The 22539-nt window shown below is 44.4% G+C and overlaps 1 protein-coding gene across 5 annotated transcripts in view; it reads left to right on the forward strand.

Annotated features, from left to right (window-relative positions):
* LOC109865423 (vesicle transport through interaction with t-SNAREs homolog 1A) overlaps positions 1-22539 on the forward strand; it is a 166746-nt gene that overhangs the window by 83688 nt on the left and 60519 nt on the right. For 3 of the 5 annotated variants that reach the window (XM_031799544.1, XM_031799545.1, XM_031799548.1), the window contains 2 exons: positions 10481-10551; positions 16169-16230. In XM_031799544.1, the coding sequence (XP_031655404.1) occupies positions 10481-10551; positions 16169-16230 (133 nt within the window). Of the gene's footprint in view, positions 1-10480; positions 10552-16168; positions 16242-22539 lie in introns of all 5 variants that reach the window. The other 2 variants (XM_031799547.1, XM_031799549.1) reach the window with 1 other exon arrangement.

Genomic DNA, 22539 nt, shown 5'->3' on the forward strand with positions numbered 1-22539 from the left:
TTTATTTCTCAACTTTTCTAATATTTAGCACTTTGCTTATATTTAGTACAGGAGTATAGCCTACCAAGAACACGTGTCACTTTAATAATGTTTACATACTGCTTTACTCATTTCATATGTATATACTGTATTATATTCTACTGTATTTTAGTCAATGCCACTCCGACATTGCTCGTCCTAATATTTATATATTTCTTAATTCCGTTATTTTACTTTTAGATTTGTGTGTATTGTTGTGAATTGTTAGACATTACTGCACAAGCATTTCACTACACACCCAATAACATCTGGTAAACATGTGTATGTGACCAATACAATTAGATTTTTGGGCTGGCATGAAAATAAACCACGGGGAAAAGCGTCCTCCATTCGCTATTTAAGTGCAGGTTTCAATGCAGGTGCATGATAATGGTACATTCTAAATCAAAACAAATTTCACACAAAAATGATTTAGTATATGTAGAGACAAGATTAAATCAAGCCTATCACTTGTGAATTATATATTGTCACTTGTGAATGATGCCCAGCATAAGAAACATGCCTTTTTTTTTGCGCAAGTTTTTCAAATCATAGTCGCACACCTCATGTAGCCTAGCCCATAGGCCGATATGTTCTAAAAAGGTTTGTATCACAACTAAAGTGGCAAAATAACTTCTTAAAATGAAGCACATTAATCTGCTTTACAATGGGTGTACAGCCTAACTGGCATATATAAGCAGCGCGTGAGTTTCAAGTTTGGGGGAGATAATTTTCACCATAAAAATGCACCTTTATAATAAAAGCATTACATGCATAGTTGCATTTGCGGTCACTTTTGATAATGGTGTTTTCCGTAAATGGAACATTAACGCTTATAGCCTACTGCCATGTACGCATTGCTGGGCGTATAATGTGAAGAAATAGACTAATAGTTTATCAACATTTTAACATAAACGTTCTGATCTGTTGCGTCAGCCACATTGCATAGAATAGTTTTTTTGTTTGCTAGTGGTTGTATTCATTTGGGATCTATCGCATCCCACAACTGTCCCAAACTATGTTTGGAATATTTATTTCTCGCACAGAATAGAATAGGTCAACTTTTGTCCTATGGGGGATAGTAGATTGACATAGGCTAGTGCTTTTGCTGTTCGTGAGGCCTACTCATGTTCTTCCAATATCTTCAATATGCACCTCGGAATTGGATAAGGACGCGCGCAGTTGCAACCCCGATGTGTCTGTCTTCACTTGTAGCCTGTGAGAAAGACCTAATCATGTGACTGGGAGCCGTGTGAGTGAGAGACGCTTCGGATTGTACAGCACACTCAGGGAGAAGGGCACAATGCAGCACTCCGGGCCGCAGAAGGCATTCATTTTTTTAGGGTGCATTACGACCACAAAGGGGATGCCGCCATGAAATTCAAGGCATTTACAAGTGTTTGTCAAATTGTGAATGAGAGACTTTTGGAGTGTGTACAGCCTGCGCAAAAAACAAACAAATCAGAGCTCATGCCTTTCAAGCAACTTTTTTCAAAACATCATTAGTCTCATCATGCAGCCTTAGTGTATGAAAAATCTCAACATATAGCCCAACGTTTGTAGAACATCTAAAGTTACATTAATAACTCTAAAATAAGCATGTAGGAATACCTATTTCTTTGTTAACCGCTCAACACAGAATAGCCGAATGTGCGCACTCCCTCAAATCATTTGAAGAAAATATTTATAACTTTGTTCATTGTATTCTTCATAATTAATTATAAGCAAATCTTGTCTGCTAAATGAACTAGTGTAGCCCACAGCCATTTGGCACAGATCAGGACCTAACAAACATAAGGACAACTCAGAGTATGCTATTCTGAAATAGACTAAATTTTCTTCATATCATGTTTCTTTAGACCTGTCTAAAATAAATAATGTATTTATTGTGAAGGAGTAGGCTATATTACTCTTATTTATTAGGCTTTTTGTAAGCCAGGAGATGCTAAATGTGTTTATGTTAATTAACAGTTATTACTATGAGGACCGACAGTTATTTGCTTGACAATTACCAGCTGAGGAAATTTCGCCACAGCCCTAGTGAGCACTCTCCCTATGCACACGTTACTTATTGTTTGCCTCCATTATACTCTTAACTCTCTCCGATAATTGGGGAGGGGGAAAGGATCTGAAACAAAGCACAAATTAATGAGTCATTTCATTTATTCAGAGGGAAAAACTGTATAATCAGTAGGTGTTGAAATCTGCTAAATACTCCCTGTGTTCCGATGGGGGGGTCTTGAATCACAACGGGCCCTGTCAAAACATGCAAATGAGGGTGACGCGGTGTCCGTTTTGACAAACATAATTAAGGTGTTTCAATTTGGGATGTGCTAATAGAGGACCACAGGCCTCCCCCAGGTCTTTGCTAATTGTGTCGATTGCTTTAAAGCCCTTCAAAATAGTTGTGTGTGTGTGTGGAGTGTTTTTTTTCTCTTCTCCTTCTTATTGGATAATGAACTGTTAAGAAGTGTTAGATCTTCCTTTGCCATCTTTTGTGAGAGTTTGAGGAAGAGCAGCCTGAGGTATGGTGTTGTACAGATAATTAAAAGGCAAAAGAAATCATGTTGCGCGCTTTGATCTGCCTGTCAACTTTCTGATTAGAGACGTGAAAGCCTTTAATCAGGAGTATTGCGATTATTATCGTTCCTAAACTGTTGAAAAAGAAACTGGGGAATGTTTCTTCTTCCCCCTCAGCTTTTTTTCCTTGAGTCCGTTTCCTTAAACTGACAAACTTCTTTGGGGTAAATGGGATATTTGGGGTTTTTCAGGTATATACCTCCCGTTGTGGCTGCCAGGTTTAGGGGTGGTTCATCCTTGTTTCATACGTTTTCATCTTACATCTTTTTTCCCTGTGATCTCTTCATCTTTCTATCCAGTTTCAGTATCTCTCCTTTCTACACGGAGACCGTTTGTCAGCGGTGAGAATGTCAGACGATAAGCTTTAATGTATTCCCCACTACATATTGTAAGTAATACGCTAATAATAATAATTTGTTGTGTACTTATTTGTCCTATTTCAAATATGTATGAGTGTGTAATATACATGTGTGTGATTAGGAAATGTGTTTTTGCATATCCCAGCTCGCCCCGAGACACCCTCGGAGGGTGAGATCACGGCCAGGGTTATCAACAGATAACGGCAGACAATTGGGGTCAAGTGCTTTGCTCAAGGGCACATTGGCAGATTTGTCACCTTGTTGTGAAGCTTTATTATAAAGGCAGCTTTACTTTCATAGTCTATGGCTTCGTTGTATCCACGCTACCGAGGGCTGAAAGGAGTCTGATGTGTTTATACTGTATGAACCAGGGTTGTTTTTATTCCACCACTTCATAAATGTTCTGCGCATTCTGACCACAAGCTGAATCAACACGTACAGATATTTCCGGGAGCAGTGGAAATGGAATGAATCAGTCGAGTCCATTTGATCCATAGAATTGACCAGCGTTGCTGTGGGGACACTGTAGATGTATGGGGCTGACCAGCCGTCCGTGGAAATTCCCTGTTTTTAATTGAAGGCCCTGTATGGTGTCGTTCCCGTGTTACGTCTGTGTGTTGAGGCAATCACAGTGTGGCCCAAAGTCCATTAGTTTTCATTTGGATGGTTCAGTAATTCCAGGCAATTTGCTGACGAAAACCTTCCCCCATTTCCCCCCCTCCTCCTTCTATTCCCTTTGCTATCCACTATTGTGGTTCAGGTTAATTTAGTATTGTTTTGGGGATTTAAACAATAAGACTTTACAGCTGTTGAACAGTTTTTATATATTGGTTCTGTTTTAACTTGATGATTTTAGAACTTTTGCCTCAAGTAGGCAGAGTGTCATCAGTGCAGTCGTGTATTTAAGTAATAAGGCCCGAGGGAGGTGTGGTATATGGCCAATATACCCCGGCTAAGGGCTGTTCTTAAGCATGAAGCAACGCGGAGTGCCTGGACACAGCCCTTATCCGTGGTATATTGGCAGAAAAAAACGGAGGTGCCTTATTGCCATTATAAACTGGTTACCAATGTAATTAGAGCAGTAAAAAAGAAATGCTTTGTCGTACCTGTGGTATACGGTCTGATATACCACGGCTTTCAGCCAATCCTCATTCATGACTCAAACCACCCAGTTTATAATGACGTTTTTTACACTACAAGTAGGTTATGGGATGCTGAACGTTAAAGTTCCCTTTTTATTTGTAAGCTGGTGCATTGTTTTGTGCCTGGGTATCTGAGTGTGTATGTCTGGTCTGAGGCCATGTCTACAGCCGCGTCTGCTTGTCTGAGTCGTTTCATAAATCTAAAACAACCGGCCTCGCTTTCCGAGACTCATCTATTCTCATTCAGGACGAGTGAGAGGGACCTTACTGTTAAAAGTCAATATGAGAACGGAAGTGTTTGAACTTGAGGCGGCGAGGGAGGGAGGCAGGCAGGCAGGGGAGTTCAATTGTAGAAAAACAGTCTTCATTTTTTCTCCCACTCCTGTTCTGCCTGAAACAAATGGTTCTATTACCAGCTGGTCCTCCTAGTCGGCCTGGTCATTTATACCCATTAAACCTGCGTCTTATCAACCATAAGACTCCCTTACATCTCTCCATCCGCCAATTGTCCGTAATCAGCCATTTAAAACCACGGCGGAACATTTCCTTTGCGTCTTGCTCCGGTCTGACGGACAGGCGAGGGAGGAGGAGCAGGGGAAGGGGGGGGGATGATGAATAGGCTAAGTTGAGTGGCTAATAGAGATCTGTCTTAATCAGAAGTGATTTGTCAGAACAGGAGCTCTGCGGGGTCAGGGCACAGGCCATGAATAAAACACAGCCCAGCAGAGTGAAGAAAGGCCTCAGAAATACACCCGGACTGACTGCCCACCACGTCGCTGCTCATAGCATCATACACATGCAGACAAAGGCCCACAGCAGGGCTGGTCAGTGCACTGCCTGATTGGTATTCACCCCTATCTGCTCACATCTATGCAAACTCATGCAAGAAAAGAAAAGCTCTTCCAGCTCAGCTCACTGCTGTTCAAATAAAATGCTGACTAAACACTATTGGTAATAGTATTGGGCCAGTAACCGAAATGTCGCTTGTTCGAGTCCTCGAGCCTACAAGGTGAAAAATCTGTCTGTGCTCTTGAGCAAGTGACTTAAATATAAGCACCCACTCGAGTGAGCTGGACTCCCCATTGTACCCACCACACATTCACATGTAAGAGCATCACACTGTAGATTCACCAGATGCTGCATGACCCCCAATGACCTGGTTCTGGCCCTCTTGACTTTGTGAGCCAGGTCAGTCAGTGTGACCAAGACTAGACACATGGCCTGTGGGCTCAGCATAACAACCTTCCCTCAGCGTGTACAACGTCCCTCAGCGTGTACAACGTCCCTCAGCGTGTACAACGTCCCTCAACGTGTACAACGTCCCTCAGCGTGTACAACGTCCCTCAGCGTGTACAACGTTCCTCAGCGTGTACAACGTTCCTCAGCGCGTACAACGTTCCTCAGCGCGTACAACGTCCCTCAGCGCGTACAACGTCCCTCAGCGCGTACAACGTCCCTCAGCGCGTACAACGTCACTCAGCGTGTACAACTTTGAGTGTAAATAAAATGATCCAGGGGAGTGTACAAAATAAGAACTTTTCCCCAGGGATTATCCTTCCTTAACACATAGGAAGTCCCACCCAGTTGACTACTTCAAAATGGTCCTCAATGCCACTGCCCATGCTAAAACAGGCTTTTGGGCGCTAGTCCTCTGTCTGTCTCTATGGGTGAGACCCAATGCATCTCTTCCAACACTAGGTCAAAGAACCAAAAAGGAGGAGGAGGTAAACTGAGTCAATGCACCATTTGTTCTTATCTAGTCAGTTCTGCTAAACTCCCTAAAGAGCATGAGTTAATATATATAAATTCCTGCTCTCCAGTGGGGGTGTGATTATAGTGGTGGTGTGATTATTTTTTGTCACATACCGGATAGGTGCAGTGAAATGTGTTTTACAGGGTCAGCCATAGTAGTACGGCACCCCTGGAGCAAATTGGGGTTAAATGCCTTGCTCAATGGAACAATGGAGCATTGAGCGTAGAGGCAAGTTTCAGTGATTCTGAATTTGAAGTGAATTTCATTTAGCTCAGCGTTCAATTCCCACAGTAAACCATTTTCCATTATTGTGGGAAAAGGTCATGACTTTTCATAAATAGTGGCGGATGATAATAACTCTGCGTAGTAAGTTAGAGTTGATTTCTCATTGTTTGTTAATTCTCTCTGATCCAATCCCTCTACATTTTACAATTCTCACTCGTTGTCAGAAACTATGACGTGTTGACACAGTGCCGTCTGTAGTGTAACGGACCGTTCCGGAACATAAAGCCTGGCGATGAGCTGTCAAAACATCACAAACTGTTACAGGTAAAAGTATCTAACACTTCTATTTCAACGTGAGATTCTGTCCATGATGATGAACTGTGTGATCAGACATACTTGAAGTGTATTTCCGTGTTGATTGTAGCTTAAATACAGCCTACGTTGAGATGGATTTGGGGGGACACTTTCCTTTCTTCCTGTGTTCAGGAAGGAATATCATCAGGGGAGGAGACGTTATTAGAAAAGCCTTCTTTCATCCTCCTCCACAGTAGCCGATAGTTCTCAACGATAGCTCCCCTTTCGAGGGAACAGATTTGGCAATTCCTCAACATTTCCTTTACTCTCAGATCACCGTGATATACAAGTCAGGATTCGACGTCCTTCCATCTACGAAGACATCGGGAGATGACGTGGAAACCGGCCATTAGGGGTAACAGTGAGCGCTGTTCCCGTTCAAGAGGTTTCTGTTTTGTGGACGGGGATGGCGGATTCCAAAGGTTGCAAGTTCAAATCCAGCAATTCAAGATGTTTTTGAGATTTTAGTTTTAAGCCTATCCCAAACCTTAACCCTTACCTTATCCATTCAGAGTTAATGCCTAACCTTAATAAACACTTGAAATTTGAAGTTTGAGAAACATGGATGAACGCCTAATTCTGAGGCGAGACTGAGCGCTTGTTGCTTTGAAAGTGACTGTGGTAAAGGGAGAGAGGCCGACGCTGTCGATGGAAATCCAAATGTACCGCAAAGAGCTCCAAGTGGCTGTGTTTGAGTGATCGAGAAGTAAAGATTGAAAGATACAGAGGGAAAGGAAGATGGAGGAGCTGGGTAGAGGGTGAGCCCCCCCCGTGGGGAGGCGGTGTGTGTACACAGCTAATGGTCCAGTGGGGAAGGGACAGGACTGTGTGTGGTGAGGTGAGGGAATTCTTAATGGCAACATCCATTTGTGGTTACACAGCTAAGGGACGTGTTTCTCTTTGAACTTGTGGTCTTGGCCCTGGCTGCCGAAACCAGAGTCTTTAATGTGTTCTACAGTCTGTCGGCTCTGGGGACTCTTCATCATAACGGGATTGCGTTTACAGCACACCGGCTCAGCTATGACATTCAATTACAACTTACCTATGTAGGGGAGACGCTGTCTGCACCGTTGTTGGCGTAGTGGTTATGCGCTTCATCAGTAGCGGTAGTAAGTTGAAGGATTAGTAGCTGTGTTTATCAGCCATAGAAATGATGGCACCTAAATCAGTTGTGGTGGCTGTGGTACATGTAGCCTAGCTAGCTGATGAGAATGTTGTTAAAAGTGGAAGCGGGTCATGTTTAACATTCATGGAAAGGTATATAATGTACCCTACCCATATAAAGTAATTCATCCTCATTTTCTCATTGGCTGCCTTTGTCTGCCTAAATAGACATACCCAAAAGTAACTGCTATTCATGCGTAATTACATGACTCTGACATGCCTAAACTTGGTATATTTGGAAGGAAGACATCTGGGAGATGATGAGGAAATGATCAGAAGACAGATAGGAGTGACAGTTCAGACTACACAAGATCAAGCACACACAAATAACCTTTTTCTTTTTTAAAGTAATATTTGACCTGCTATAAGTGAATTATTGGTTCCCAGAGCTGAAAACACATCAGATGGCTTTGACAACATGTGAACAATATCAACAACAAAAAATGGGATTGATAGACCTAACAACTAGAAATGGGCAGTTGTTTTAGTACGTGTGGTCATGGGACATTTACAAGTGTCATTTCAACCTCTCCAAAGTGTCCAAATGTGGTAATTGCACTGTCTTTGCACACTGGATGTGCCTAAAAGTGACTGTTCACTATAAAAACTACACTTCTACAACACTAACTTCTCTCAAACATTGTGGTGGTGTCAGGGGACAGGGGATATCCAAGTATTTATCATATTTTTCATGCGCAAATATATAGTCACTTGGTGGACATTCAATGTTAACAGGCTAGATTTGTTCCTAGCGACCAAATTGAAGCTTACCTTGTAAGATGTTTGAAAACATGTAGATTGCCATAGCAGCCTTTAGTTCAACACCTAGCGACCAAATTAAGAGATGCTCCTCTTGTGTAGGATTAAAGAGGCATCGTGCAGCCATAATTCGAGCGGACATTTTTCAGTACAACTTTCACTTTTTGAAAAGTGAAGTGCATCTGTTAACCATTTTTAATTGTGTATGGCCTTACTTGAGACGTAGGCCTATATTATTCAGACCGAGGTCCCTTTACACTACATTCGCACCTCTGCCCCTGTCAATACAGTAGGATATCATTGGGCCCTATTCTTCCGCAACGATCTCATCCATCTTCTCAGTCTGAGTGTGTGCTTTTCCAATAACGCGCTCTCTGTCTTCATCCACGCCAACGACGATGTGGCTTGACTTGTGTAGCACTTGTCACCCTCATCTGTCTTAAGCCCCATCCCGGACAGAGACGGATGGCGGCGCCTAGTTGTCTTTACAGAAGACTTCCTGCCACAGCTCCGTTCCCTGTTTATCCCTTGTTCTTTTGGAGGGGACTGGGAGGCGTGTATTACTATGGTTACTAATACCTGCATTCAGCCTTTTAATCGACCCTATTTGTCACATGTGACTGTTTGTTTAATCTGTGTATCCTTCAACCTGTCTCGTCCCTGATTTAGAAATGAATGAAGGCAGAAAGAGGTGCGTTGTGCGCCCGTTGAGGGGAATGGAAGGGAGAGGAAAGGGAGTACAAGCGTCACTCATTCGACAGCCCCCCAATCTCTTTTTCCTCTCTTGTCTAGCTGCCAGATGTAGCCCATTTTTCTGCGGCGTTCCCCCAAAACAAGCAGAGCGGCACGTGGGCTCTTTGGAGTGCCGCACCTGTGTAGTGTAATCTAGTCAGGAGTGCGTTGTTTACGCCGGATTGTTTGGTGCGTTTGAAAGCCGTCTTTGATCCGGGCTACAACAAAAAAACGATCCCTCCCTCATTTCTAACCCTAATGCAGTATCTGCTTGCTGTTGATGACAGTGGTGGGATCTTGGGGGGGGGGGGGGGGGGGGGGGGTTCTCTCCGCCTAACCCAAGGGACCAGGAAATGACAGTGACCACTGACGAGCTTGTCAGACGCCTTGTTGGCGACGTTTTAGAAGTGTGCGTTTAAAGTGCTTACATCCACGACGGACGAGCAGCATTTATTAAGAATGGTTTTATGAATATTGCATCAGCTGATTGGATTCCAGTAGCAGGATGTCACGTGCAGCCTGGGATATTGTTGTGAGATACTCGAGTTGTGATATACTGTAAGTGATAGAGAAGTGGTGAGACCTTGAACATCTTGTCCGTTCATCTGAGCATATCCTGACTGAGACCTTTAGAAGTTGAAGATTCAATTAAGCCATCATGAAAGCAGTTGTTAGCATTTTAATATGAAGATCTTTACCTATGTTAACTATTTCAAATAGAATAGAATTTCATATAGTTCAGTTTTTTTCTGAGTGTATCTATTATAAGATTGTGCCTCGAAATGAGGATCAGTTGCTAGTGGTGTTCAAGTTAATGGTGCTGTCGGCACAGCTGATCCAGGCTCTGAGCTAGGCTCAGTAAGGCTTAACTAAGCCCGGCATGGGTTTGGTACAATGTTCCCTAATGTTGGGAAGTTAGTGGACTGGTTGATCTGAACTCGACAGAGCTTGGCTGAAGGAGGCCGAGCACGGTCAGGTTTTAGCTTCTCAAGCTGGTGTTCAGCAGGGTAGTGTGTCCGTCTAGCATTTTGTGCTGTAGCTCAAGGAGGAGTACCATGCGCAGAGCAGCATAGCTAGCCGTCTGCTGGCGAACACACACACACACACACACACACACACACACACACACACACACACACACACACACACACACAAACACACCTCAATGTCTATCCTCTATAGCTGTGAACTAGACTATTTGGCAACAGTAGCAGAGCATGGACTTAAGTCACTGGTTCAATTTCGGGATTTATTGCTGTCATGTCCTTAAGTGACACACTTACCTTGAACTTCTGTCAGGGAATGTTCAGTGAGGAATGAAAGGGAAGACCGGTGCAACCCAGGCACAGCGTATTCATGCAAACAACTGTGTTTCTCCTCTCCTTGTTCTTCAGAACAAGTTGGCCAAGAGATCCTGGCTAACCTACACACCGACCGCGAGAAGATCCAGAGATCCAGAGATCGGGTGAGTACATGTGCACGCGCGCACACACATGCAGTGCACTGGACATGAACCGTTAGCCTCTAATGAGCGTGTAAAGGCCCGTGCTTGAATGACAGTGAGATTGAAGGCCAGAACAAAGAGCTGAGGACAACAGGGCAGTGTAGTTGGTTAGGGACATGGTCAACATCCAGTACTGTACTCATGAAAGCCTTTGTGAGTCCCATGCAATGATGGCATGTGTGATGTAAGACTGTCTAAGCAAACACACACGGGTGCGCACACATGCACGAACGGACACACACACACTGACTGAGTATTAGGCCTTGTGACTCTCTTTACCTCTCTTTCTATACTGAACAAAAATATATATGCAACATGAAACAATTTCAAGATTTTACTTAGTGACAGTTCATATACGGAAATCAGTCAATTTAAATAAATAAATTGGGACCTCGTCAGAAAACCAGTCAGTATCTAGTGGGACCAGCATTTGCCTCGTTCAGCACGACACATCTCCTTTGCGTAGAGTTGATCGTGGCCTGTGGGATGTTGTCCAACTCCTCTTTAATGGCTGTGTATGGGTGACAGGTCTGGTATGCAGGCCATGGAAGAGCAGGGAAAATCTCCGCTTCCAGGAATTGTGTACAGATCCTTGAGACATGGGGCCCTGCATTACAATTCTGAAACATGAGGTGATGGTGGCAGATGAATGGCTCGGTAATGGGTTCGCGCCCAGGCTCTGTCGTAACCGGCCGCGACCGGGAGGTCCGTTGGGCTACGCACAATTGGCCTAGCGTCTTCCGGGTTAGGGAGGGTTTGGCCGGTAGGGAAATCCTTATCTCATCACGCACCAGCGACTCCTGTGGCGGACCGGGTGCAGTGCACGCTAACCAAGGTTGCAGGTGCACAGTGTTTCCTCCGACACATTGGTGCGGTTGGCTTCCGGTTTGGATGGCCCTGTGTTAAGAAGCAATGCGGCTTGGTTGGGTTGTGTATCGGAGGACGCATGACTTTCAACCTTCGTCTCTCCTGAGCCCGTACGGGAGTTGTAGCGATGAGACAAGATAGTAGCTACTAAAACAATTGGATACCATGAAATTGGGGAGAGAAAGTGGTCAAATTCACACACAAAAAAAAAAAAAAAAAAAAAGGTATCTCTGTGCATTCAAATTGCCGGCGATAAAATGCAATTATGTTCGTTGTCCATAGCTTATGCCTGCCCATACAATAACCTCACCGCCACTATGGGGCACAACGTTGACATCAGCAAACCACTCGTCCACACAACGCCATACACACGGTCTGCCATTTGCCCGGTACAGTTGATAAAGGGATTCATCCGTAAATCAAATCAAATTAAATGTATTTATATAGCCCTTCGTACATCAGCTGATATCTCAAAGTGCTGTACAGAAACCCAGCCTAAAACCCCAAACAGCAAGCAATGCAGGTGTAGAAGCATGGTGGCTAGGAAAAACTCCCTAGAAAGGCCAAAACCTAGGAAGAAACCTAGAGGAACCAGGCTATGTGGGGTGGCCAGTCCTCTTCTGGCTGTGCCGGGTGGAGATTATAACAGAACATGGCCAAGATGTTCAAATGTTCATAAATGACCAGCATGGTCCAATAATAATAAGGCAGAACAGTTGGAACTGGAGCAGCAGCACGGCCAGGTGGACTGGGGACAGCAAGGAGTCATGTCAGGTAGTCCTGAGGCATGGTCCTAGGGCTGGTACTGAAGGCTGAGACAGGAGGGGTCAGGAGACACTGTGGCCCCATCCGAGGACACCCCCGGACAGGGACAAACAGGAAGGATATAACCCCACCCACTTTGCCAAAGCACAGCCCCCACACCACTAGAGGGATATCTTCAACCACCAACTTACCATCCTGAGACAAGGCTGAGTATAGCCCACAAAGATTTCCGCCACGGAGAGGACACTTCTCCATCATCCAAGTGGCCGTCGAAGATGAGCATTTGCCCACTGAAGTTGGTTACGATGCCGAACTGCAGTCAGGTCAAGACCCTGGTGAGGACGATGAGCACGCAGATGAGCATCCCTGCGACGGTTTCTGACAGTTTGTGCAGAAATTATTCATTTGTGCAAACCGAGTTTCATCAGCTGTCCGGGTGGCTGGTCCCGCAGGTGAACAAACAAACGTGTGTGCGTGGAACTGTTCTGGGATCTTTTATTTCAGCTGTTGAAACATGGGACCAACACTTTACGTTTATGTTTTTGTTCAGTATATTGCTCTCTATCACTTCTATTCTCTTCCTATCACTCTCAATTTTAGAGCATTAAACTGTGGCCCTCTGTCTCCCCCACCATCTCCCCCTCTCACTCTCACCCTCTTTCTCTGTCTGTCTGTCCCTCCCTATGTAATCTTCCTCACCTCCACCCTTCCTCCCTTAGACAGACACACAGGTAGAGTAGACAGAGCTCCAGCACGGTGAGGGGCCCCGCTCTGACGGTCCATCCACGGAGAATGCTAAAAGATCACAAAATGGCAGTGGGCCTCGCAGGCGATTTCAAAGGAAATCCAACATTTCCTTTCAAAAGGTCTGCCTGCCGTCTAAGGAGAATAGTCTCTTTTTCTCTCTCGTTTTTTTCCCCCATGAACCCTCACAGGCCCTCCTCTTCCTTTTAAAGACATTTTGTGGGTCGAAAAGCAGTATGGGGAGCGGGGGAAAGAGAAGAAAGACAAGATGTGAAGACACAGGATGGAAGCGTCGGTAAACGTCGTCCTTGCATGGAAAAGACAAAGGATTAATGGGTTTGGGGGGTGACATTGTTTAAGCATGAATACCCAGACACACTTGCGTTCACAGTGAGTGGCACACACACAATAGTTTCACTCACTCACTAATCACACGCATGCACTCAGCATGGCTTTCCCTTAGTCAAATCAGGTGTCAAAGGTTTTGTTGTGTTTTTTTGTTTCTGGTATAAGTGGAAGTCGACAGCAGAGACTTGAACTTGTTTTTTTAACTTCAATCACTGAGCACTGTCACCAGTCCTCACAGTAAATTAATTCCTTAAATACTTAATTAGAATAGATTGTTTGCCTTATTGCCTCATCAATCTCAGGCTATATCTTAGAAATGGGCCCTTATGATATATATGAGAGAGAGAGAGAGAGAGACAGAGAGGGAGAGAGGGAGAGAGAGAGACAGAGAGGGAGAGAGGGAGAGAGGGAGAGAGAGAGGGAGAGAGGGAGAGAGAGAGAGACAGAGAGAGAGACAGAGAGAGAGAGAGGGAAAAAAAAGTGTATTTTGGGCGAAAGTTGGAAGTCTCTGGGGTGCGATCCATCCATGGGGTTTGAGAGAGACCTCAGGCGGCTGTATGGCTGGTGTTAGTGCCAGCTACCAAAACCACATCTGAGCCAGCTCAGCTTGCCATCCATCACGTTCGTCAACACAGCCTGCCAGAACAACCCTCACATGGAGAGAGTGAAAGAGATTGAGATGAGCGAGAGGGAAGGAAGGAGTGAGAAAGTGTGAAAAGAAAATATGAAGACAACAGAGGCAAAAGGGTAAATAAATGTCAGGGTGAAGGGTCAGTAAGTGTGGAACATAGTAAGAGTTAAATAGATAAAGAGCTGGTGATATTTGGGGTTTGTAGGAAAGGCAAAGCCAAAGGTGCAGGGAGATGGAGAGAGGGAAGGTCAGAGAAAGCCTCCCCCTCCTGTCTCTGAATAGTCTCTTACACAGCGAAGGCCCCCCCATCACAAATGTGACTACAGCTAGAATTCTGTGGATTCTCATTCGTCACGGTGTCAGCATTTTACTCCACACACAGATGTAGTTGCAGCACAAAGTTTTCTGCAGACCACTTGTCTCTTTCATTCTACAGGCCTTCTCTCATTTGCTGTGTTCGTCTCTTTCCAGAATATTTTTCTCTGTCTGAATTTTAGCCCAGTTTTGCACATCAGCAGTCAAGTTTTCAAGATATAGGACTTTCAGAAAGCAACTAGCCACATTTTGTATCATCATGATGTGGCAAGTTACAATTAGCTTTTTGAAGTCTTCTATCCTGAACTTGACTGCTGCCAAGCAAATCATTTTGGGACTGTATCAACAGTGGACTAATGAGAAAAATATATAAATATTTGGTGTGGATCATTCCTTTAATCTCTTATGTTCTTTCTTATACCCTGACTACACCTATCATGTCGCGTGCGCGAGCGTTGCAAAATAAATGTAGAAATCTATTTTATTCAATTATTGCACCCACACTGCTCGGGCGCTCCAGCGTTGCCAAGGGCTAAAATAGAAGTCAGTTCTATTTGTGAAGCAGATCGCGCTGCAAGTCCTGCCTCTCTCATCTGCTCATTGGTTTATAGAAGCAGGTACCCACGTGCCATCTCCTCATTGGTTATACCAACGTGGGTGACTGAAAGACGAACGAGGTCGGTGGCGGTACACGGAACCCAAACCGGCTGCGAGCGTGTGCCATCGTGCATAAATGTATTTTGTCTCACCACACCAAACGCGATCACGACACACAGGTTAAAATATCAAAGCAACAACAAGCTAGCTAAATAGGTCAAATTAGCTAGCAAGTGCAAGCTAGCTAGCTAAATTGCCATAAAAATGTAATGCTTTTCGACCTGTCCCCAAATTAATGTAATTGGTTCAGAGTTTGTTTTGATATTTTGACATGCGTGTCGTGATCGCGTTTGGTGTGGTGTGACAGCTGGTTTGGGTTCCGTGTTAGTTTCTCTCCATCTCTGTCTCACTCACTTCTCAGTCACAACTGAGCTGTGTTATACTAGGAACACCACCCCATTCACGAAAATGCATCGCTCCTACAGACAGTAAGTCACGTGGCCTTAGCTTGCTATATAATGCAGGCAGACTGGCATCCAGTTACTGTTTGATAGAACATTTGAATGGGTAAAACAGGTGGCCTACTAGATTGAGTGTGGTATGATCGTTGATGCCAGGCATGCTGGATCCAGTATCTTAGAAACAGCCGTCCTCCTGAGCTTTTCACCCACGACAGTGTTTCCAAAGAATGGCGCGACAAAAAAACAACATCCAGTCAGCGGCAGTCCTGTGGGTGAAAACCGCTCGTTGATAAGAAAGGTTGAAGGAGAACGGCAAGGATCGTGCAAGTTAACAGGTGGGCCACAAAAAGACAAATGGCGGCACAGGACAACAGTGGTGTGCAGAACGGCATCTCAGCAGGCATAAATCCTTGATCCTTGTAATGGCTGGGCTATTGCAGCAGACGACCACACCGGGTTCCACTCTTATCAGCTAGAAACAAGAAGAAGCGATTCCAGTGGGCACGCAATCAACACTGGGCAATTGAGGAGTGGAAAAACATTGCCTGGTCTGATGAATCCCGGTTCCTGTTGCATCTTGCTGATGGCATAGTCAGGATTTGGTGTAAGCTGCATTAGTCCATGGACGCATCCTGCCTGGTGTGAACAGTACAGGCTGGTGGCAGTGGTGTACCGGTGTCCAATCTGCAGAAACTGCTTGATATCAGCATGGACCAACATCCCTTTTAGAATCCATGCCCTGAAGAATTCAGGCTGTTCTGGAGGAAAAGGGGGGCCCGACCCAGTACTAGATGTGAGTGTATATGTCTATATGTGTTACACCTGTCCTTTCTCCTCCCCCTGCTTCTAGCTGAGAGAGACAGACGCCAACCTGGGCAAGAGCTCCCGCATCCTAACCGGCATGCTGAGAAGGTAAGAGGCAGGTAGGGACCTTGATTCTACTGCACGTCTCTGTAGATGTCTTCAACTGTGTCATCAACCACATTTACATCCACTCATTTAAGTACAAATACACTGTAGAAAGGCCTAGAATGGCAGTCATACAGTATACACAGATGGTAAATACATGTGTTATGAGCACATACATAAACCCTGTCACTCATGCACACTCAAACCCACAACATCTTATTTATCCCATATAGTGTACTGTGCTGTTCTTCATAATCCTTTGTGAGTGGGATAATATTGTGTTTTGAGACCGTTGTAATCAGTGGGGGAAGGGGAGGACCGTCCTACTCAGTGAAAAAAAAAGAAAGACGTTTTGCAAGGAAGGTCTACAGTAGCCTCAACTGCACTCGGTGGCAGCACCATGGTGTAGCCGGAGGACAGATATTTTCCATCCTCTGGGTACATTTACTTCAACACAAAACCTAGAAGGCTCATGGTTCTCATCCCCTTCCATAGATTTTCACGACTTCCGGAGGACATCCCTCCAACCTATCAGAGCTCCTGCAGCATGAACTGACATGTTGTCAGAAATTGAATCAAGTACTGAAAGCATAAGCTACAGTTACCTAGCACTGCACTGCATAAAATATGATGAGTAGTTGACTCGAAAGACAATAGTTGGACAGCAGAGAGAGAGAGATTTTGTTGTATTTCTTTTCACTTTCACTTACTTAGCTATCTAATGCAGCTAGCTAATTTAGCCTACAAAAAAATATGTTCAAACATGGAGGAATGCTATTTATGTTAGCTAGCTAGCTTAGGGTATCCAAAAGTGGAACTCTTCCAGGTAAGCTTTCAGTTCTATAAATGTATTTCCATCAGTGCCAGCCGGTGTAACTGCTAAACTGCTTGCTGTTGTGTGATTTGTAGCTGGTTTATTAACACGTTAGTTCTAGTAATTACGTTGACTATGACTATAGCTAATATGGTGACAACGATGTAGGCCTTGTGTAGTGGTTGTGGTATGAAGGTTTGGCTTGGGAAGGTTTTTTTGCCTCGCCACAGACAGCTGTTGTGTTGCACACTGAAGTCCACGAGCGAAGGGAGAAGGTGAGAGAAGGAGAGCACGTAGATGTGAGAAGAAATTACTGTATAGAACAAGCAAATTTATGATGCTGTTTGAATGTAGCTACTATGAAAGTGAACTGCGTGTGCGGGAGATCAGCAGTGTATTCATTCCGCCGATTCTAGTAACGTTTCTTAAATAGAAGCAAACGGAACGAAACGGGGATAAACCTACTTGAATTTCTCCAGTAGAAACTTTAGTTTGCAACTCTTTGGACTAATGATTATAGATCAACTAGATGCAAACTAGATGCAAAGTGTGCAAGGCGGTATTGAATGTGTCTGTCACCTTGATTACTCAAATTTGTCTCTCGACCTGTGCACCTACGTTGTAAACTTTCATTCATAGGCTAGGTTGTAGCAACCTCATGATGGGTATAGGGAAATTTGAGTGTCATGTAGTAGCCTAAACCTATTGCTGTTACATTTAACTGGTTGAATGTAATATGAATGACAGTCATCCATTATGCTGTAATAGAAGTAAGGCCATGCTAATTAAAACAATTATCGGCCTCCCTAATCTTAAACAGCACTGACCACCACTGATTGTAATGCAGAGTACTGTTTTCTGTTGTAAACTTTGTTTTAGTCCATCAATATAATGCAGAATAAGATGAAAGCTGTCCAACAGCCAGTACTTGATGTGTTTAGACGAACAAGAAAAACACAAGCTGTACACTCCAATTTTAACAATTTTCCGGCAATTTTCACAAACACACCACCACTCATAGACATCTCTCTCTCTCTCTGTCTCTCTCTCCTCCTTTCTTTCTTTCTTTCTTTCTTTCTTTCTTTCTTTCTTTCTTTCTTTCTTTCTTTCTTTCTTTCTTTCTTTCTTTCTTTCTTTCTCTCGCTTTCTCTCGCTTTCTCTCTCTCTCTCTCTCTCTCTCTCTCTCTCTCCCACTTACTCATACACACACAGATTAATGTCTTGTCACATCACCATTTCATAAAGTGCCTCTGTGCCTACCCCTGAACCGTGACGCCACGGTTTTGTTTCTTTTTTTTATTGCCCAGTATGGTTTTTGATTAAGAGTAATATGTAAATGACACCAGCTAAATGTAAAATCCTGGGGCTAGGAAGGAAGTGCCAATTGAAATAGATGCTTCAGTGCCTGTAGACAATCAGGGGCAGGCGGGGCAGCGTGGCAGCAGGAGCCCAGGCAGGGCTGTGATGCCGACTGTAACCAATATTTCTGCATATGTCTCCATTTTGTCAAGTCTGATTAGAGGAGGCCTAGGCTCGCCTGGTGTCACCCAGAGCTGTCCAGAAATCATTCATCATCCAGCTCCCCCTCCCTTGTCCTCTCCCGCCTTCCCTCATCCCCCTGCCGCCACCACCCGAGCGCTAAAGTAAATAACACACACTTATTTCAATATTATCATATTCATATTAAAGTTCAGCTGTCACCTAATGGGAAGACTTAATCAAACGTAGAATTTAAGAGCGGTAGCGCCTGCCTAGTGTGGCTCAGGCACGCCGCGCCTCAGGTTTCTCTGGTTAGTCCCGACTCAAATCAGGATTTATGAGGGCCATTCTAAAGCGCGGTGGCCTCTAGCCTCTTCCCAACCGATGCCTTGCTTTCTGCTTCATGGGGCTTCGCGTTTGTCTTTTAGCAAATACCACAAATTTTTTAAGCTTTTTTTTTTTAATGCGTTTGAATAAAATAGTGTTTGGTTGTACGATTTTGTTGACTATATTCATCTCTAGAAGTCATTTATAACCAGAAAATGGGACAAACAAAGGTGCCTCGTGGCGTAGTTTTGATATTTCCTCGTTTCATTAGATTTCACACATTTGATACCTTTTATTCGCTATCATGGAAATTGTTGTGCTGTTTGGGGGGGGGGTTGGTGACTTTCTGCTTAGGCTGCTTTTTGAGTTCTAAGCTTACCAGGAGTCTGTGAAAGAGTTCTAGTGTTATGTAAATGAGGCCAGTAGGTGAACCTCTACCACTACACTATGCTCTGCAACTTCAGTTGTGCTTAATAAATTGCCTTATGGTACTCATTTGGTACTCCCCTTTTTAACTTTTTTCATTTTTTCCAGTACAGCAATTCTCTTCACCTGAACTGTTAGAGGGTGACCGACCCTTGTATTGAATATTTAATACTCTGAAAGCAATAGGTATAACATAGTTCTGTCAAGACTGCAAGACTATAATTTTTTTAAGGTGAGAAAAAGAAAGAGGGAGGGAAAAATAACACTGGAATTAAGACGCCATTGGTCTTGTCACACGCCTTCTGTTTTTTTCCTTGTTGACCCTGAGGAGAGGGGAGCCACTCATTAGTCGATCAGTGCCTGAAACCTTGCTGCTATAGTAGGTCCGCAAGACTGGAGTTGAATCAACACTGTCCGACGCTACTCCTCTCCAGCATTACATGGCCTGCCATGTCGTAGGCCCTCTATTACTTAGCCTAGTGTCGACTGGTGGAGGGCTTCTTCCTCTTCACACTATTACATTATTAATCTAATCATCTGAAGTCCTGAGGGTTTTAATTGTATTGTCATGGTCATGGTGATCTCATTAACTCTTCATGCTAATGTCTGTTAAAGGAAATCATAATATTATTCAAAAGTAATCATCTCAATTGATACTCATCGGGAGTGAAGCGGTATGAAATTGGTAATGCACAATTATAACATTTCCCTTTATTAACGGCCACTTGTGATAATGTGCTGCTGTTCTTCCCAATGACGAGCTGTAAGGGGATCTGCAAATGTTGCATTAAGAGGTGTTCAGGAATAGCCTATACCGCCAACCCATATCAATCAATAATATCAATTCATTATTTTCTCAACCTGCTGCATCACATCAATTCATTAAGAGGAAATTGCACACGGCCTATTATCTCTATATGTTGTCCAATGGAAACCATGCTAATGTAGCTGACATAATGTGCAAGCTTACTGTCAGTAATGCTGACAGTAAGACGTGCAGTAGGAAGTGGTGTCTCTGTGTGATTTGAAGTCTTTATTGGTGGTACCACTGTCCTGTGAGGGGTGTAAGGTGGGCTGGTGGGGGAAGCAATGCCTGATTAGAGGAGCCACAGGCTCCAGCTCTCTCCTCAGTTACCTCAGTACCATGGTGCCCTGACATTACAGCCCTCACACTATGGACACAAAATGGCTCCCATGACTTTGCCCAACAGAGGTGGACTTTCTGTGGCGGGAACGGAGGCGACTCCTGCTGCTACTGCAATCCTGCCCAGCATCTCCTCCCAGCCCCTGCACACAGCAGAGCAGAGCAACTGGAGAGTTAAGCTCCAGACCCAGTTAAGCTCCAGACCCAGTTATGACCACTGGGGTTCTGGAGGGTTCCTGGAAGGTGGGGGTGGGTGGGGGGCAGTGTGAGGCCAAGGGGGTGGGGTGTGGGTAGGAGGGGGTTGGTCTTTTCACTAGCGGCTGATCGTGCATGCAGGTGGTCGAGTCAGTCGCCAGTCAGATCAAAAAGTCAAACCCCTGGGTAGACCTCCCTTTGAAATGGGAATGGGGCCGAGATATCAGACAGAAAACATAAGCATGCCCCGACCGCAGAAGGACTCCATATTCATGGTGGTAGCAGGGCTGACAGCAGCAGCAGCAGGCAGGCAGGCAAGGGCCACAGACTTCAGAAGAGGGCTCTGGTCGCTCTGGACATTGATTAAGAGATCAGCCCCTTTGCCTGGTCCTAGGACTCTAGTCCCAGCATGCTAACTCCCTTCAGCTCCACAGAACAAACCAATGACTGACGGTGTGCAAATGCAGCGTGCCTTCCGCTAACTTGCTCCACCTTTGCCAAACACGTTGCTTGCTGTATTCTATACTACACTGAATATACCAAACCGTCGAAACACCTTCCTAATATTGAGTTGCAGCCCCTCCCCCCCACAAACACACACATTTTGTCCTCAGAACAGCCTCAATTCCTCGGGGCATGGACTCCACAAGACGTCAAAAGCGTTCCACAGGGATGCTGGCCCATTTTGACTCCAATGCTTCCGGCAGTTGTCAAGTTGGCTGGATGTCTTTTGGGTGGTGGACCATTTTTGATACACATGGGAAACTATTGAGCAGCAACATTGCAGTTCTTGATACACACAAACTGGTGCAAACTGGTGCACCTGGAATCTACTGCCATACCCTGTTCAAAGACACTTAAATATTTTGTCACCCTCTGAATGCAACACATACACAATCCATGTCTCAATTGTCTCCAGGCTTAAGTCTTTCTTTAACCTGTTTCATCCCCTTAATCTACACTAATTGAAGTGGATTTAACAAGTGACATCAATAAGGGATCATAGCATTCACCTGGTCAGTCTGTCATGGAAAGAGAATATTCCTAATGTTTTGTCCACTCAGTGTATGCTGGTACCCCTCAACCTGCACTAGCTCACTTGAGCCCTTGTTTATAAACTGCAAACTGTTCTGCCAGTGCTGCGTTTTGCTAACCACTTTACTAAGGATAACATTAGGGATGCACGATATATCGGTGAACATATTGGCCGAAATTAGCTAAAAATGCCAACATCAGTATCGGCCCGATGTCTAGTTTAACACCGCTGTTAAAAACCGATGTCAAAGCTACCGTGCATACCTATATAACGTAGATACATGACGTAATAACGGCACGTACAATTTTGCGCTACACGTGCAACACAGCATTCCTAACCTAGCCCACATTGTCTGCTGTGTGGATCGAGCAGTCAACAAGTCGAGCAGCCATTAGAAAGTGTAAGAACATTTCAGCGAGATAACTCAAAGGTGAAATCCATTAAAGCCAAGGTAATGGAATTCATTGCCCTTGACAATCATCCGTTCTCTGTTGTGGGTGATGTTGGCTTTCACCGACTGGTCGAGCACCGGTACACACTTCCAAGTGCATCACTGCTATTAGCTTCTCTAACATATATACTATGGAACACCGTTTGGGTCTTTGAGTGTCAAAAAGGATACAGTAGCACTGTCAAAGCCGTACAAAAAAAGTATGCAAACAAGCAAACACCGGCTACGAACAATGCGTTTACAATAACGCATTTGAACTTCTGTGGTAGCTAGCTTTAGCTTTGTACCTAGCTAGCACCAATACAACCAGCCTGAAAACAATGACCAGCAGAAACTGCAGTCATTTTCATTATTCTTAGCAATGATTTAGGGATCGTTGTGAGTAAGTATTAGCTAGGTTGCCACTTGTTGTTCGCCTATTGAAATTGAACTTCAGTTCA

The sequence above is a fragment of the Oncorhynchus kisutch genome, linkage group LG20, assembly GCF_002021735.2.
Source record: "Oncorhynchus kisutch isolate 150728-3 linkage group LG20, Okis_V2, whole genome shotgun sequence".
Classification (NCBI taxonomy): domain Eukaryota; kingdom Metazoa; phylum Chordata; class Actinopteri; order Salmoniformes; family Salmonidae; genus Oncorhynchus; species Oncorhynchus kisutch.